This window comes from Neoarius graeffei, chromosome 24, assembly GCF_027579695.1.
Source record: "Neoarius graeffei isolate fNeoGra1 chromosome 24, fNeoGra1.pri, whole genome shotgun sequence".
NCBI classification, from domain to species: Eukaryota; Metazoa; Chordata; class Actinopteri; order Siluriformes; family Ariidae; genus Neoarius; species Neoarius graeffei.
This window is the reverse complement of record NC_083592.1, coordinates 9316660-9332959: the sequence shown is the minus strand read 5'-3', so window position 1 is coordinate 9332959 and position 16300 is coordinate 9316660. Positions and strand designations below refer to the sequence as shown.

Sequence of the window (16300 nt, the reverse complement as noted above, 5' to 3'; positions counted from 1 at the left end):
TTGTACAGAGTTTATTTTATTCTTCCTGCGACTAGTTACTTCTAAAATTAGAACTGTATACAAAATAATTATATTTTAAAATGTATCTCGTGCTGCTTTGATGAAGCTGTGTTACAGGGCAGCGTGAGCTTCGCTGAGGGTGTGCGCCGCCCCGGAGATGGCCTGCGAGACGATGGACAGGTGTTTGTGTGCTTGAGCCCAATCCTGCTTCAGGCTGCTCGTCTTCGCTTTCGCCACGGCGTCTGCCAGACCTGGAAACGTGGCCACGCCGGAGGACCGGGACGCCCAGATGACATGCCTGCAGGAGACACGACGACGGTTTACGTTTATCTCACGTCACCAGAACCCAAAGGCGCGGAGTTCTGTACAGTGTGGCATTTTAAGAGGTGTTGATTATTTTCCTATTACAGTTCCATGCCTGATCGTAGACACGGATTGTCTCTGGAACGGTACCTGAATCCGTATTTGTCAGGGAAGGCGAGTGGGTTCAGGAAGGAACGATCCAACAGCATGAGCTGGTCGTTGATCCTGCGAGCGTTCAGTGGCCTGGCAAACAACAATTATTTATCTGTAGCAATAACAAATCCTTCGACCTCTAGCACAAATCGTTCTGACTTACGAGTTATTCACGACGTCCGAACTGGTAATGATCTGCTCCAGATTCACGGCTGCAGTCCGGAATGACTTCACCGCTTCCTTTAAAGGTTCTAGCACAAGAAAAAAAAAAAAATTGTGTTTCAGTACACAGCTAATGCGGAATTACTGCGTTAGCATTACAGTTCTTAAAGAGCTACAGTTTACTACTTGTGTTCAGGTTTTTTTTTTTTAAATAAAGTCGCATGATTTAATCCTGTACCCATGGAGATGCCGGAAGTGTTCAGTTCAGCTTCGAAGTTCTCCACAGCTACGCTGAGGTACTGCTCAAGTGTCTCCGCGTAGTCGCTACAATTAAACGGGAGCAAAATGCTGTCGGCTAGCCGCAACAGAACGTTCCCTGCCGTCCTCGCGACCGTCTGGTGACTGGTGAAGCCTTCATTGAGAGAAATACAATAGAATGTCATCACGTGGAGAAAAAGAAGCGCATGTTTCAGGAAAGCGATGGATGAGAAGGTCATTAGCACACCTGGGTCGATGAATTTGGACACATAATCAAACGTGTCGTACGCCGTGTGGTATGCAGGGTAGATGCGTGCTCTGGTTTTACTCTGGAAACAAAAACACAGGGCAGGTTTATTATTAAAGTTTCTTTTTAACTCGCACCTCCTGAAATATTTAAGTTATTCCATGAAATCGAGTCGTACATGAGCTGATGGGCAATGAGGTGCGTAGCTTTGACTTGGCTATAAGCCGTGTACGACGAGATTGAATGGAATAACTGTTTGATTCTATCCACATTCACTGGATTTTGAGAAACTTTTTTTTTTTTTGAGGAATTTTTATTTTTTGCAAATTCGATAAATTAAAAACTTTTATACAAAACGTCCGACAAAATCGTTTCCGTTTAGAATGTAAACAAACCTGCGAAATGACAGGAGCAATTTGTGAAAAATGCGATAATAATTTTTCAAAAATAAAAGATCCGTACTTGCCATCAAATACTTTTTATTCCATATTTTATTGCTTGCTTTTTTTTGGGGGGGGGGGGGTTGTTTTCGAGTAGTTTTTTTGTTATTGGTTGGTTCAACACGTTCTGCCATTTTGTTTTTCTTTTTTAGGGTTTTTTGGCGGTTGGCAAACCGACTTAAAGGTGCATTACTGCCACTGACTGGGCTGGAGTGTGGAACAGGCGATATTTGGGGGGGGGACTATATTCTTTTAGCTGTTCCTGTTTCTTTTCAATACTTGATAAAGCCAGGCAGCACGGTGGTGTAGTGGTTAGCGCTGTCGCCTCACAGCAAGAAGGTCCGGGTTTGAGCCCTGTGGCCAGCGAGGGCCTTTCTGTGCGGAGTTTGCATGTAGAGGTCTGCGCGGGTCGGGTTTTTCAGTCCCGCTCGCGCCCGCAAAAAATTGATTTTCAGTCGCGCCCGCAAAGAATTATGATTTTCAGTCCCGCCCGCGCCTGCCATATTTTGCCCGCTCCTGCCCGCAAATCCCGCATGATGCAGATGTTCGCGTTATTTCTCAGGAAAGTTCTTGTCTTGACACAGAGTGATGGTGCCCCGCCCCCTACTTTGAGTGGATTTGAGCATAAATATCTACAGCTCACATTCACGTTTGTTATTATTTACCTTGTTTCTGAATTCAGCATGTAGTGTCTCTAATAATAATAATAATAATAATAATAATAAGTGCTGTCAAGCGATTAAAATATTTAATCACAAATCGCACATTTTTGTCATATGAGAAACCATTGTAATTCTCTGATCAGCATAAAAAAGTGAATGGGCTTGCTTTGTACCAATGTTTTTTTTTTGTTTTTTTTTATTGCAGAGCAAGAGAACCATGAGTGAACAACTCTAATCAGAGAGACAGGTTACACAGTGACGGTAGGCTTGACTCAATGCTATCCCAGAAATCCTTCCTGTAATATGCAAATTTGGCCGCCTCTGATTGGACAGCCAAATTTGCATATTACAGGAAGGATTTCTGGGATAGCATTGAGTCAAGCCTACCGTCACTGTGTAACCTGTCTCTCTGATTAGAGTTGTAGACTAACTCAAGCAGTAAATCACTTCACTCATGGTTCTCTTGCTAGCTGGGTGTGAACGGCGAGTCGTTAGGGTGATCAGTGGCAAATTTAAGATGCCATTCCTCACTCAATCTGGCAATCTGATTCTCTCTGCAAATTTAGGCATCTTAAAATGTTTTTATTAATGCCAAATAAAATATCCAGCACAAATTATATATGATAGACATAAATTAATAATTTATAAATTTTATTTCAAACACGTTTTTAGTTAGCGGGACTGCAGCTTATCACCGCTCCTGCCCGCGCCTGCATATGTGCACTTCCGGTCCCGCCCGCGCCCGCAATGAGCTTTCAAAATTTTTCCCGTGCCGCACTGCTTTGCGGCAAGTCCCGCGGGACTCCCGCGGGAGTGCAGGGCTCTATTTGCATGTTCTCCCCGTGTCCGCGTGGGTTTCCTCCGGGTGCTCCGGTTTCCCCCACAGTCCAAAGACATGCAGGTTAGGTTAACTGGTGGCTCTAAATTGACCGTAGGTGTGAATGTGAGTGTGAATGGTTGTCTGTGTCTATGTGTCAGCCCTGTGATGACCTGGCGACTTGTCCAGGGTGTACCCCGCCTTTCGCCCGTAGTCAGCTGGGATAGGCTCCAGCTTGCCTGCGACCCTGTAGAACAGGATAAAGCAGCTAGAGATAATGGATGGATAGCAAAGCCGCCATTTTGTTTCTCTCTACTCACGGTGTATATATACTGATATCCTAGTAGTAGAGTAGCCAATTAGAGCATGCGATTGCTCACATCCAGTGAATGTGGATAGAATAAAATTCGATGCAATATTCAGAAGCTCCAGAACGTCTTGTTTGTGGATCAGGTCTTCCCAGTTTAGTACTAAACAAAATTGACAAAAACACCAAAAGATCTAAAGAATCCATCAGTAACAGAGTAAAGTCCAGATGCCATCCATTTTTATCAGACAGTTGAGAGAAGTTAAAGAGAAAGAGGCATCTGACCCGGTCATAGGTGTAGGCGATGTCCATTGAGGATATTCCCAGGTAATGCATAAATGCAGCGTAGTCACTTCCTGCTCCTGTCAGGTATCCCATACTGCTTGAACAACACAAAGCAGTCAACAAGCAGAATACCATCCATCATTTATTTGGGTGGGCTTTTTTTATGATCTACCGAGAGGTAAAAGGATGGAATAGAAACACGTACTTGGGGATGACGCCATGCGTGGGACTCGTCCTGTTCGAATATCGCATCCAATTACTGTAGACGGACACAGTGTCCGATCCAGGTATCTTCACCTGATAGCAATAATGTGACACGTTAGACCCCTCGGATTCATGTATAAAATGGGTTGAGATGTTCGGGCCCCTGTGGCTCACCTGTTTGGAGGCAGTAAAGATGACGTGCTGTGCTATGGGGCTCCCCAAGGCTCTCAGTGTTGCGTTAGCTGTGTTAGAGGACCAAGACACTGTTACTTTACTTACTGCTCTCGGATGAAGCTCTGCTACAGTGGCTGGTAAAGAAATCTCTTCCAGCCTGCAACCCTGATCCTGTTCCCTCTTGATGAACATTCCCACTTGGATTAAACCCCAGTGTTTAACCAGCATGAAAAGATTACTAGAATAGTGATACGGTACCGAACACGGAGATGTCCACGTTGATGTAGGCCACTGTTCTCTGGCTCAGCTTGCTTATATACTCCTGACAAAATTGAAAACAGAAGAGAAGGGTCAGGGTTTTTATTTTCTGGGAGGAATAAAGAATTTTTAATTTCAGTTAAAGTTGAACCACAATAGCAGGTGAACAGTGAATCACTTGAAACATTATTGTCGTCTTGGAAGGTTGTTTTTTTTGGGGGGGGCAATCACAGCGGTGAGGCAGGAGGGTAAAATCCATCAATTCTATTCCTGCTTTCTGAGAAGACTGAATTTCAGAAGAACCTTTGCAGATCTTATCTTTTGAGTATACTAGGCTTGGATTTTGAGTTTGAGTCCTGCATTATTATTATTATTTTTTTTTAATATACAGTGCTGAGCGTAAATGAGTGCACCCCCTTTGAAAAGTAACATTTTTTAAACAATATCTCAATGAACACAAACAATTTCCAAAATGTTGACAAGACAAAGTTTAATATAACATCTGTTTAACTTATAACGGGAAAGTAAGGTTAATAATATAACTTAGATTACACATTTTTCAGTTTTACTCAAATTAGGGTGGTGCAAAAATTAGTACACCCCACAACAAAAACTACTACATCTAGTACTTTGTATGGCCTCCATGATTTTTAATGATGGCACCAAGTCTTCTAGGCATGGACTGAACAAGTTGGTGACATTTTGCAACATCAATCTTTTTCCGTTCTTCAACAACGACCTCTTTTAGTGACTGGATGCTGGATGGAGAGCGATGCTCAACTTGTCGCTTCAGAATTCCCCAAAGAAAATAATTTCTTTCCGCCACAAAGGTCAAGGCTACAAGATGATCAGCAAAGCTTTACTACTGTAGCAAAAGTGGTACAAAAATTTAAGAAAGATGGAACTCCAACCATCTCACAGAGACGTTCAGGTCGTCCACGGAAGTTAACATCTCAACAGGAGCGTCTTCTGATAAGAAGGTTGAAGAAAATCGGCATGCAAGTTCACTGCAGTTATCTAAAGAAGTAGAAAGCCAAACTGGGGTGACTATTTCCCGTGACAATACGGCGTACGCTGCAGAGGAATGGCATGCATGGATGCCGTCCACGAAAGAAGCCTCTCCTAAAGCCCAGGCACAAAAAAGCCTGCCTAGAGTTTGCCAGGGCCCATGCTGACAAAGATGAAGACTACTGGGACTCTCTACTCTGGAGTGATGAGACCAAGATAAATGATTTTGGAACTGATGGCTTCAAAACTGTATGGCGTCGCAAAGGTGAGGAATGCAAAGAAAAATGCATGGTGCCTACAGTGAAACATGGTGGTGGCAGTGTCCTTATGTGGGGCTGCTGGTGTCGGGGAGCTGCATTTCATTGATGGCATCATGAATTCACAGATGTATTGCTCTACACTGAAAGAGAAGATGCTACCATCACTCCATGCCCTTGGTTGTCGTGCACTTTTCCAACATGATAATGATCCTAAACACACATCTAAGGCCACTGTTGGATTTCTGAAGAAGAACAGGGTGAAAGTGATTCCGTGGCCAAGTATGTCTCCTGATCTGAACCCAATCAAACACCTATGGGGAATTCTGAAGAGACAAGTTGAGCATCACTCTCCATCCAGCATCCAGTCACTAAAAGAGGTCGTTGTTGAAGAATGGAAAAAGATTGATGTTGCAAAATGTTGCCAACTTGTTCATTCCATGCCTAGAAGACTTGGCGCTGTCATTAAAAATCATGGAGGCCATACAAAGTAGTAGTTTTTGTTGTGGGGTGTACTCATTTTTGCACCACCCTAATTTGAGTAAAACTGAAAAATGTGTAATCTAAGTTATATTATTAACCTTACTTTCCCGTTATAAGTTAAACAGATGTTATATTAAACTTTGTCTTGTCAACATTTTGGAAATTGTTTGTGTTCATTGAGATATTGTTTAAAATGTTACTTTTCAAAGGGGGTGCACTCATTTACGCTCAGCACTGTACAGTATATACACACTTTGGTTTTGTCCAAACCCAGCAATATTTCACACTTGATTTAAAATAATTTTTTTTTAAAACAAGCAGGCAACAATATTAGGTGAAATAAATTAAAGTAACGCTCCATGTAGCACTCTGAAGTGTCTCTTGTATGCGTCCCAGCACTTCCAGTGGCACAAAACACACCTCCTTATAATCCACACCCCTTTACTCTCACCTCAGCGTATTCAGTAGATCCGATCAGACCGAATTCCTCAGCTCCCCAGCTGCCGAAGATCAGCGTCCGCCGAGGCCGCCATGTTCCTATCATAAACGGAGAACGTCTGAGATTAACTTCTCCGATATTAACACAACTTTACCTATACCTAACGCTTCATTATTAACCCCTTCATTTTGACGAAGATTATAAATAAATTAGCGACATTTGAAGCAGCTACATTGCTCAGAGGAAAGTGCTATCCGCCCTCTTCCTTATACATAAGCTGAGAGACATCTGCGATTGGTCACTCTGACAGGGAAGAAAGAGTTTGCTCCTCCCACACAAAAATCACACCCAATTACATTCTCTAGGACTCCCAGCCCTGGACGGCTGCGTCGTCATCAGGCGTTGAACAATTTTGATCAGAGTAACCACATCCTATGTAACATTTATAGTATTTAAAATTTTTTTTTTTTTTTGCATGAATTCACCTGTCTTGACCATTTGGCCTAAGATTCTGGTGATCTCCAGCATGACTGCCGTCCCGCTGCTGGGGTCGACGGCGCCATGTACCCAGCTGTCTCTGTGGTTCCCATAGATCACGTACCTGTCTGAACACGTCCGTGGATAGAGTTTCGAAGGAAAGAAAGTTAAATGAAGACATGGAGTTTAATAGACAGACGTGTTGAATGTACAGGTAGGTGCTGAGCTTACCTGGCTCTACACTGCCCCAGATCACTCCCATCACATTCGCCGAGTCTCTTAATTCTGCCTTGTTGTACACGTCCAGCTTCACATCACTGGTGAACAGAGTCAGAAACAAAGCTTGGGTTTTATCCTCAACTGTCCAGCTCTGCTCCTGACCATATGAAGATCTTTTGAACATCACTTCCTGGTGGTTGGCGCTAAACTGGTCTACACTGGTCCACACTCTGTATCATGGTTTTTGAAATGGCCCTGACAAGTTCTCATTCCAAAGTCGTAGAATAATGATATTGTTTTTCTTAAGAGACCAAAATTCTTGAGAAGAGCTGAAGGAACAAATTTGCTATTTCATATCATTCAGTTACGAGTAGGCAAAAGATCCAAAGCCAGTCGGGTCGGGTGGGGTGGGGTGGGGGTGTTCATGAAAGTGTTCAGATATCTGTTTCACCTCCATCATTGTCTGATATCAGGACACACCGACTGGGTGTGATCTCTTACTTGGCTGTTAGAGCTGCTTATCCTGATAAGGAGTGTGAAGTGAAGGTTCTGGACGAGAAGAATAAAATGTTGAAGAATTCACTTTATGAACAACCTGGATGACCTTGATTTACTCTTAAACACTAAGTAAAAAAAACAACACAGAAGAAGTGAAGGTTTGTTTGGACTTTGACAAAGATCAGCTCACTGCCCAGCTTTTCCTGAGTTTAGGAAACTAGAGTTTTGTTGATTTCTGGGTTCTGATTGGTCAGAAGGTGTTTAATTTTCTCTAACAGCAGTTCGGACAAGAGTTCAGAGCAAGTTTGTGGTACTCGAGTCCAGGACTCGTACTCGAGTCTGGCTCACACCCTAATTTTAAGGACTCGTGACTTGACTTGGACTTGAACTCGTAAATTGGAGACGAGGACTCGGATTTTTTCTTTATTTTTTGGAACGAGCCATAATAATTTGGCTTAAGATATTTATATCTCCATTAATATTTATACTAATTTTGTGCAAGAGAATGTACATTCACCTGTTCATACGTCATGTTCAGGAACAAACTAACGTTAATGGCGCTAAAATGCCTGGAGAGAACGCCGCTAGGATTGTCTGCTTTGCTTATACAGACTTCTCGTGCAGTGGGAAAAAATGCACTGCTATGTGTTCCATATGTAGAAGAACGATCGAGGGGACGACCTCGAACTTCAATCGTCATTTGGTAGGACTCTACCCAGAGAAGGAAGTGACACACTGTGGTCATTGCTCTGTTGGTAGCGGGGCTTGCTTGCTGACTGATGAACTCGCTAGTGTTAACCCTCTCTCGTGTTATTTGCCCTGTTGGTAGTGGGCGGGGCTTGTGTCGGACTCTACTTGGATTTGACTCGAAATTTTCTTTAATGACTTGGACTTGAACACTGGGGACTCGAGGTTTAGTGACTCAACTACAACACTGATTCAGAGCCACTGCACATCACAGCTTTATATTAATGCGCTTGTTCTAACACGTTATCGTAACCGCTTACACTGGGACTCGTAAGGTTTCTTTATTGTACCTGGTCAGTGGAATGGAAAGCCAGTTAGAACCTACCAGTCTTTAAAACGAGACGTGTTTTTGAATCCCGGTCCACCGAAGTTGTACTTGCAGGGAAGCGAGCCCTGCCAGGTTTCAGGAGCCTCAGATCCACCAAGCTCACTGTCACAATCATCACAAATATTCATCAGTAAAGCTAGAAATCAGGATACACACTGAAGAGGAAACTTGGCTAACCGTTCTCAACTCACCATATAAACTTCTGAGCATCTTCAAACCCTATTGGCTGGATCGGAATGGGCGAAACCCCAGTGACGTCCTTCTCTTCGATTCTGTACGTGTCCTCTGGAAATGGGATTTGTTTTCATTAATAAATGATTTCAAATACTAGAATAAGTATCACATGCACATCACTCGGGGTTACTTTTGGCAGCCAGGTACGGTGTTAGCATATCTCCAAAGTCTGTTACGTAGCCTCCTCTCTCAACACCAGAGGGAGGGAGATACCACGAGTGGGGGTACGTGTCTTTTTCATCCGACTTCCCGTCATTGATGTCATAAGGGTCTGTGTAGACGAGCACACCGGCGACGCCGAAAGGGGCAGCGTTGATGCCCTGAACAGGACACAAGACAAATCAAGTCAAAGAAAGATCACAAACACACATCCCACCTGCAGATCTGAGGTTTACTGCACGGACAACATGCTTGATGGACTCGAGGAGTTTGAGATCCTAGCTTCCTGGAAGATTTCTACTTGCCTGATATTGGAAACCTTCTGCTTTTGGGATGCACAAAGATAATTTATGATCGTGTCATCAAGATACAATGTTCTCAATAAGCTCTTTGAACAATGGCACTTTTTTCTTAAGATAGCTAAGGGTTCTTAGCATCCAGAAATGTTAATTTAGGAGACACTCTGAAAATATTAACCCTTTGCATGACAGATTTGTTGTCCTTTATTTCTGCTGATATTGATAAACACTGACTTTAACTTCCACATAGTGTAGATACTGCCAAGGACATAATGTTTAGTTTTTTTTTTAAACCCTACAATGTTCTAAACCTTCGAGATAAAATGTGTGATATTTCTGTTTGAACTTGATGTGTAGTTGCATCAGTGTGAACCCTGAATGTCACTTTAAAAGGTAGACACTGTTCCAGGATCAGGACTGATGCAGTTTAGTATCTACAGTGGTGCTTGAAAGTTTGTGAACCCTTTAGAATTTTCTATGTTTCTGCATAAATATGACCAAAAACATCATCAGATTTTCACACAAGTCCTAAAAGTAGATAAAGAGAACCCAGTTAAACAAATGAGACAAAAATATTATACTTGGTCATTTATTTATTGAGGAAAATGATCCAATGTTGCATATCTGTGAGTGGCAAAAGTATGTGAACCTTTGCTTTCAGTATCTGGTGTGACCCCCTTGTGCAGCAATAACTGCAACTAAACGTTTGCGGTAACTGTTGATCAGTCCTGCACACCGGCTTGGAGGAATTTTAGCCCGTTCCTCCGTACAGAACAGCTCAAACTCTGGGATGTTGGTGGGTTTCCTCACATGAACTGCTCGCTTCAGGTCCTTCCACAACATTTCCATTGGATTAAGGTCAGGACTTTGATTTGGCCATTCCAAAACATTAACTTTATTCTTCTTTAACCATTCTTTGGTAGAACAACTTGTGTGCTTCGGGTCGTTGTCTTGCTGCATGACCCACCTTCTCTTGAGATTCAGTTCATGGACAGATGTCCTGACATTTTCCTTTAGAATTTGCTGGTATAATTCAGAATTCATTGTTCCATCAATGATGGCAAGCCGTCCTGGCCCAGATGCAGCAAAATGGGCCCAAACCATGATACTACCACCACCATGTTTCACAGATGGGATAAGGTTCTTATGTTGGAATGCAGTGTTTTCCTTTCTCCAACCATAACGCTTCTCATTTAAACCAAAAAGTTCTATTTTGGTTTCATCCGTCCACAAAACATTTTTCCAATAGCCTTCTGGCTTGTCCATGTGATCTTTAGCAAACTGCAGATGAGTAGCAATGTTCTTTTTGGAGAGCAGTGGCTTTCTCCTTGCAACCCTGCCATGCACACGATTGTTGTTCAGTGTTCTCCTGATGGTGGATTCATGAACATTAACATTAGCCAATGTGAGAGAGGCCTTCAGTTGCTTAGAAGTTACCCTGGGGTCCTTTGTGACCTCGCCGACTATTACACGCCTTGCTCCTGGAGTGATCTTTGTTGGTCGACCACTCCTGGGGAGGGTAACAATGGTCTTGAATTTCCTCCATTTGTACACAATCTGTCTGACTGTGGATTGGTGGCGTCGAAACTCTTTAAAGATGGTTTTGTAACCTTTTCCAGCCTGATGAGCATCAACGACACTTTTTCTGAGGTCCTCAGAAATCTCCTTTGTTCGTGCCATGATACACTTCCACAAACGTGTGTTGTGAAGATCAGACTTTGATAGATCCCTGTTCTTTAAATAAAACAGGGTGCCCACTCACACCTGATTGTCATCCCATTGATTGAAAACACCTGACTCTAATTTCACCTTCAAATTAACTGCTAATCCTAGAGGTTCACATACTTTTGCCACTCACAGATATGTAATATTGGATCATTTTCCTCAATAAATAAATGAACAAGTATAATATTTTTGTCTCATTTGTTTAACTGGGTTCTCTTTATCTACTTTTAGGACTTGTGTGAAAATCTGATCATGTTTTCGGTCATATTTATGCAGAAATATAGAAAATTCTAAAGGGTTCACAAACTTTCAAGCACCACTGTAGGAAAAGCCAGGAAGCTGGATCTTCATGACAGGAAATGTGTTTGCTGGGGACTTGTGAATGTGGTGTGTGGTGGTTTGCTTACTTTATCAGCTCTTCCCGCTCCTCCGTATCTGACGATGGCGATCGTTCCACTTAAGCCGCCCAGCGTTTGGTTTAAAAGCTCGTAGTCGCTCACTTTCCCCTGGTTGGCGTACACGAGCTTCCCCTGTACCACATGTAAAGGTGTGTGTTTTGATTAAACATCACAGACGGACGCAGTAATATTCAGTTAAGGTTGAAAACATGGCGGCTTCTCTGACAGATTTGAGGCGTGCTGTGTGACGGCCTCAAAGGTCAGCAGATAAATCACTTCTTACAGAGTCGGAGGTCTATTAAAGGTGTTATTATCCTGCTATCTGTTACTCAGTGACCGGATTTATAGGAAGGATGGCAGAGTGAAGTGTTCAGAGAGGTGACTCAGGAGTGATAAGTCTGAAATGAGGTGGGGGAAAAAAAAAGAAATGTTGGTTTATGGCTGCTTATGAAAGGACAATTGTTTCCTTTAGTGTGTTCTGAGAAAGAGGTTAAAAAAACAAGTATTTAGCCCTGTAAGTCCTATCTGTCGGACTCGGAAAGCTCGGCTCTGATGAACAATTTTATAGTGTTTATAGCGATGATAACGTAAGTGATAACTGGAGCGAAGTTGTTTTATGGATGTTGCACAACCTGTAATGTACAAATAAGGCACCTGAGTGTGTCCTGCAGGTCCATAAGCGGCGTACGGCTGCACCACGTCCGGATTCTCCTGATCTGCGTAGTATGCCTTCTCTTTTTCTCGTATAAAGTCCACGACGTCCGCACCTCTCACTGAAACATCGACCATGAGCACAAAATAAGAAAATCCATTCCCAAAAACAATCATTACCTGGTTGATTAAATCGAGCTAATTATTTAGAAATAATATAATAGTGTAATATAATGCAGTAGCTTAATCATTTATCAGAGGCAGCGCTGATTAGCGACTCATCTGCTTGGTGTCAAGCTGCAGTATCACTTTTACTCCTCTTTTCAGCTTTTATGGAGATTTGTGGAATTGGCCTTTATCGTCATACGGAGAAAATGTTCAGTGCTGGGTTTCCCAAAAGCCTCTTAACGCTAAGGGTAGTATCTCACTGGGCTGCGACAGCCCGCAATTAGTTGGAGACACAATAATTGCGATAAAATATGCGAATTAGCGTCAATTTTCACTTGGAATCGCACTGAACTGATATTCGCATATTTTACCACAATTGTTGCGTCTCCAACTAGTCGCAGGCTGTCGCAGCCCGGCTTTCCCTCGGCAGGCAGGGAAGTAGAGGAAGCCTTACGGAAACTGACTTGAGAAGGGTGCGTGACGTCTTTGCGACACCAGCGACGCATTTGCGGCTATTTTGAGAGAAATTCTGTCGCACGAATTTTTTGAACATGTTCAAAATTTCAGCGACGAAGGAGCGACACTTTGCGACTCATGCGAGGAAATTGAGAAGCCCCGCGAATGTTTCAAGACACTTTTGAAACTCTCTCGCGAATGACGTTCGCAAGCTGTCGCAGCCCAGTGAGATACTGGCTTAAGAGCGTCTTAACTAGGAGAGAGTGAGTGTTCATTGTGCTGCTCGCTCTACTATTTAACGATGATCTTTGTGCTACGATGCTTTTGGGAAACTCAGCCCAGTTTGGTTTGACTTACACAAACATGTCCACACGACATGACTGTAAAGGTCAGGGCTGGGTTTCCCAAAAGCCTCTTAATGCTAAGAGCATCTTAACTAAGAGAAAGAGTGTGTGTATTCATTGTGATGCTCGCTCTACCATTTAATGATGATCTTAGTGCTATGATGCGTTTGGGAAACCCACCCTCGGGTTGGTGACTGTAAGGGGGAAGCCATGGCCAAATGGTTAGAGAAACAGCTTTGGGACCAAAAGGTTGCTGGTTCAATTCCCTGAAGTGCCCTTGAGCAAGGCACCTAAACCCCAAGTGCTCTGGCAAGTGTGGTGGCGTACCTTGTGTCTGATTAGCAAAAGAAAAACTAATGATGCGATTATTCCTTCAAGTAAGAACCTCTTGGCCATGATATAAAGGGGGGGGGAAGCTCACTGAATGTGAATGAAACGTTACTATCGCACCCTGTTACACTTCCTCCTGCAGTATAAAGCTGACTGAGACATGGCTCCTAAACACGTCATTTGATGATTTTCCAGTTCTAAGCTTTGGAAAATCTTCTACTTGGAACCCTTTCCGATAGAGGAGTGCTCTGCTTCTCAAACCTAACAAAAATTACCCTGATGATATTAATTCTGACTGAAATTGTTCGTCATGGCCGAGTCTCGTCCTCTGTACCTGAACTGATCCTGGGCTCGAAGAGGAAGTGATCGTTTTTACTCGAGTATTATTGGCTTCTGAACGTGTTCTTCAGAATGAGGAAAAAATATTCTGTGGACCAGCGTGCTGTGAGTAAGCTCACCGTTAAAGTAACGAACGACTCTTTAGGAGAAACGGTAACAGGATCGAAACGTTAAAATCTCCTGCGACCTTTACACCAGTAGTTTGGTGTTTGTGCAGCGCACTTTCCTCCATACGTCCACACCAACATCCTGTCTGCCATTTCAGTGGGATGTAAAAATATCCTGCTACATACCAGCATCTAAACTCTAAATAACTTAGATTTAACAGCTGGAACGGAGACGACTAAAACAATCCATAAGATGGATCGACTTGTGTTCAGCTCTTATTGCCATGGTGACATTATTTAGTTATCGTTTTATAGTCGTTAAACTGATAACATTTGTTAAACTGATAACGTTGTTCTTGTCATTCATGTCTAAATGATTTATATTGTGTAATATTCCTCGATCTCGTATCCATTACAGCCCTTTGATTATCACTTCAGCACACTTTATTTGATATTTAACGCCACCCAAGTGAGAACAGGAATGAACTCATTATGCGGCCTTCCACAGCATTAAACACAGCTGTAAATGGATGGAAGTAAAACACTTTGGGACATGATGTTACAGGAAACTAATCAGTTCATGACTGGGTTTGGAAAGTAACTGAGCGTTCTGCAGAGACTCACCTACAGTGACGTTATTTGGCTTGTCTTTGTTTGGGAAGGACAGATGAACTGTATAGTCCTCCCTCCATGCAGCGTCCAGCCCCGTATCTCTGTCCTGCCATCGCTTCAGCATGTATTGGACTGTGGCCTCGTCCCCGGCCGTGGTGGCCATGTGGGGTACATGGGTCAGGACCCTGGAGGAGGGAGGGAGGCCGGGTCACACTCAGCTGTTCACTAACGCCCGCACACGCCCCTCATTTCCACATGCTTATTACATTTCTTAACACATGACATCTGCTCCAATTCTGCCCTTTGCATTGATCTTTATTTCTCATCTCATGTAAATAAAAATGATCTGTGGTGTTTTTTAATAAATATATAAAAAAACTTTCCCCAGTGTTTTAAAACATTATTCGGAATTACAGGATGCTATTTTTGAGGGGGTTTTTTTTAAATCAGAACCTTTAAGACAAATCTCAAGTAGAGTTTTTACATAAAGTGTCCGGGGGAAAAGTTGACGCTTTCAGAGTGCTTGATCTCGGCATTTAGTCGATCGCAGGCATCTCTCGCGCTCATGTCCATGAAGAGGAAAGACCACGTTCAGTGGAGACGAAACAGAAGATAACTGCTAAATTCGAAAAAGAATATAAATACCTGCTGTTAACTAGCTAACAAATGCCAGCAAGCTAATGTTAGCATAGCCGAGCTAGCTAAAATGTAAACAGCTGCACTTGGTCCATACTGAGCACTGAGTGTTTTAATATTAAACTAGAAAACTCACTGTTTGTGCTGAGCTTCAAATCTTTATCTCTCTGGCGTCTCTGAAAGCCTCCAGTTGTTTTTTTTTTTTTTTTTTTTATAGAAGTCGGAGATGTTTCACATTCAGCCTGATTTACTTTGTATTTTTGGACATTTTGTGTTTCGATTTTTTTTTTAAAGACACTAAATTAAGAATGATAAATTTTTCAAGGCAAATCTTACCCCAAGTTCAAAACAAAAGAAATGTTTGTCAAAAATGTAAATGTAGTAAATACACAAGGAGAAAGAATGTAATTAAATATTGATGTGTACGTAATTTAAATATCGATGAAATTCATATTCAGATACTTTTTGTGCACCTGCTTGTTTGACTCCGAACTCACTTTAGGCTTTCCTCAATCTGCACATTGTCCACCTGAGCAATGAACTTCTCGATGAAGTTCTCGTCCACATCCTGAGCCACCTGCTGCACCCACTTGGGTAACGGAGTCGAGTTCTTCTGTTTGATCCCAAAATGGCCGATTAGGATCCCTACGGTGAAGACGGCCACTCCAGCCAGAGCAAACAGCAGCAGCTTCTTCAGCATGGTGGAGTTCTCGCACAGCTCTCACAGCTCCTTCAGCTGGACACTGTAATCTCCAGCTCTACGACTCCACTGACGGAGCTGTAAGTTCGTGACGTATGGGATGTGACATTATGGTCTGGCCCTCAAGGTCAGACTCTTCTCTGAGACTGGGGTGAGCAGAAACAAAGATGAGACGCAGCTTCAAAGACCATAAAGTTTATTGATTAATGAGCTTGTGAGGTTCTAGTTGGACTTTATCCCACTTAAATCAGTTAATGAGCAAAAGGTAAATATGCACCACATCTCACTCTGGAGTTTCTAGACGTCATACAGGAACACGTTTTATCATAGTTTATAATTTATTCATTTTTAATTTTTGTCTAATTCTATCAAGAGTGTTTTCCCAGGACAGGGTGAAATTGGTTGGGAAATATTCA

General features: G+C 42.6%; 1 protein-coding gene across 1 annotated transcript; it reads right to left on the bottom strand.

Moving 5' to 3' along the window:
- Positions 1–111: 111 nt before the first annotated feature.
- Positions 112–15884, bottom strand: naaladl1 (N-acetylated alpha-linked acidic dipeptidase like 1). The gene is made up of 19 exons (XM_060908058.1): positions 15682–15884; positions 14561–14733; positions 12196–12314; positions 11551–11673; positions 9091–9280; positions 8918–9011; positions 8724–8828; positions 7166–7251; positions 6943–7062; positions 6470–6555; positions 4271–4334; positions 4013–4080; positions 3840–3931; positions 3635–3728; positions 1124–1205; positions 857–1030; positions 620–707; positions 454–546; positions 112–298 (listed from the first exon to the last, which is right to left on the bottom strand). The coding sequence occupies exons 1-19, from the start codon at positions 15882–15884 to the stop codon at positions 112–114; spliced, it is 2241 nt and encodes a 746-aa protein (XP_060764041.1).
- Positions 15885–16300: the final 416 nt, after the last annotated feature.

What these genes read in the sequence shown, in the direction of transcription:
- naaladl1 (XM_060908058.1), bottom strand. Translation starts at nt 15,884, where the DNA reads ATGCTGAAGAAGCTGCTGCTGTTTGCTCTGGCTGGAGTGGCCGTCTTC. An exon ending in ACGTCTCGTTTTAAAGACTG is followed by an intron (nt 7,252 to 8,723) that starts GTAGGTTCTAAC and finishes TCTGTTCACCAG; the next exon opens with TGATGTGAAGCTGGACGTGT. An exon ending in TCGCCTACACCTATGACCGG is followed by an intron (nt 1,206 to 3,634) that starts GTCAGATGCCTC and finishes TTTTGTTTCCAG; the next exon opens with AGTAAAACCAGAGCACGCAT.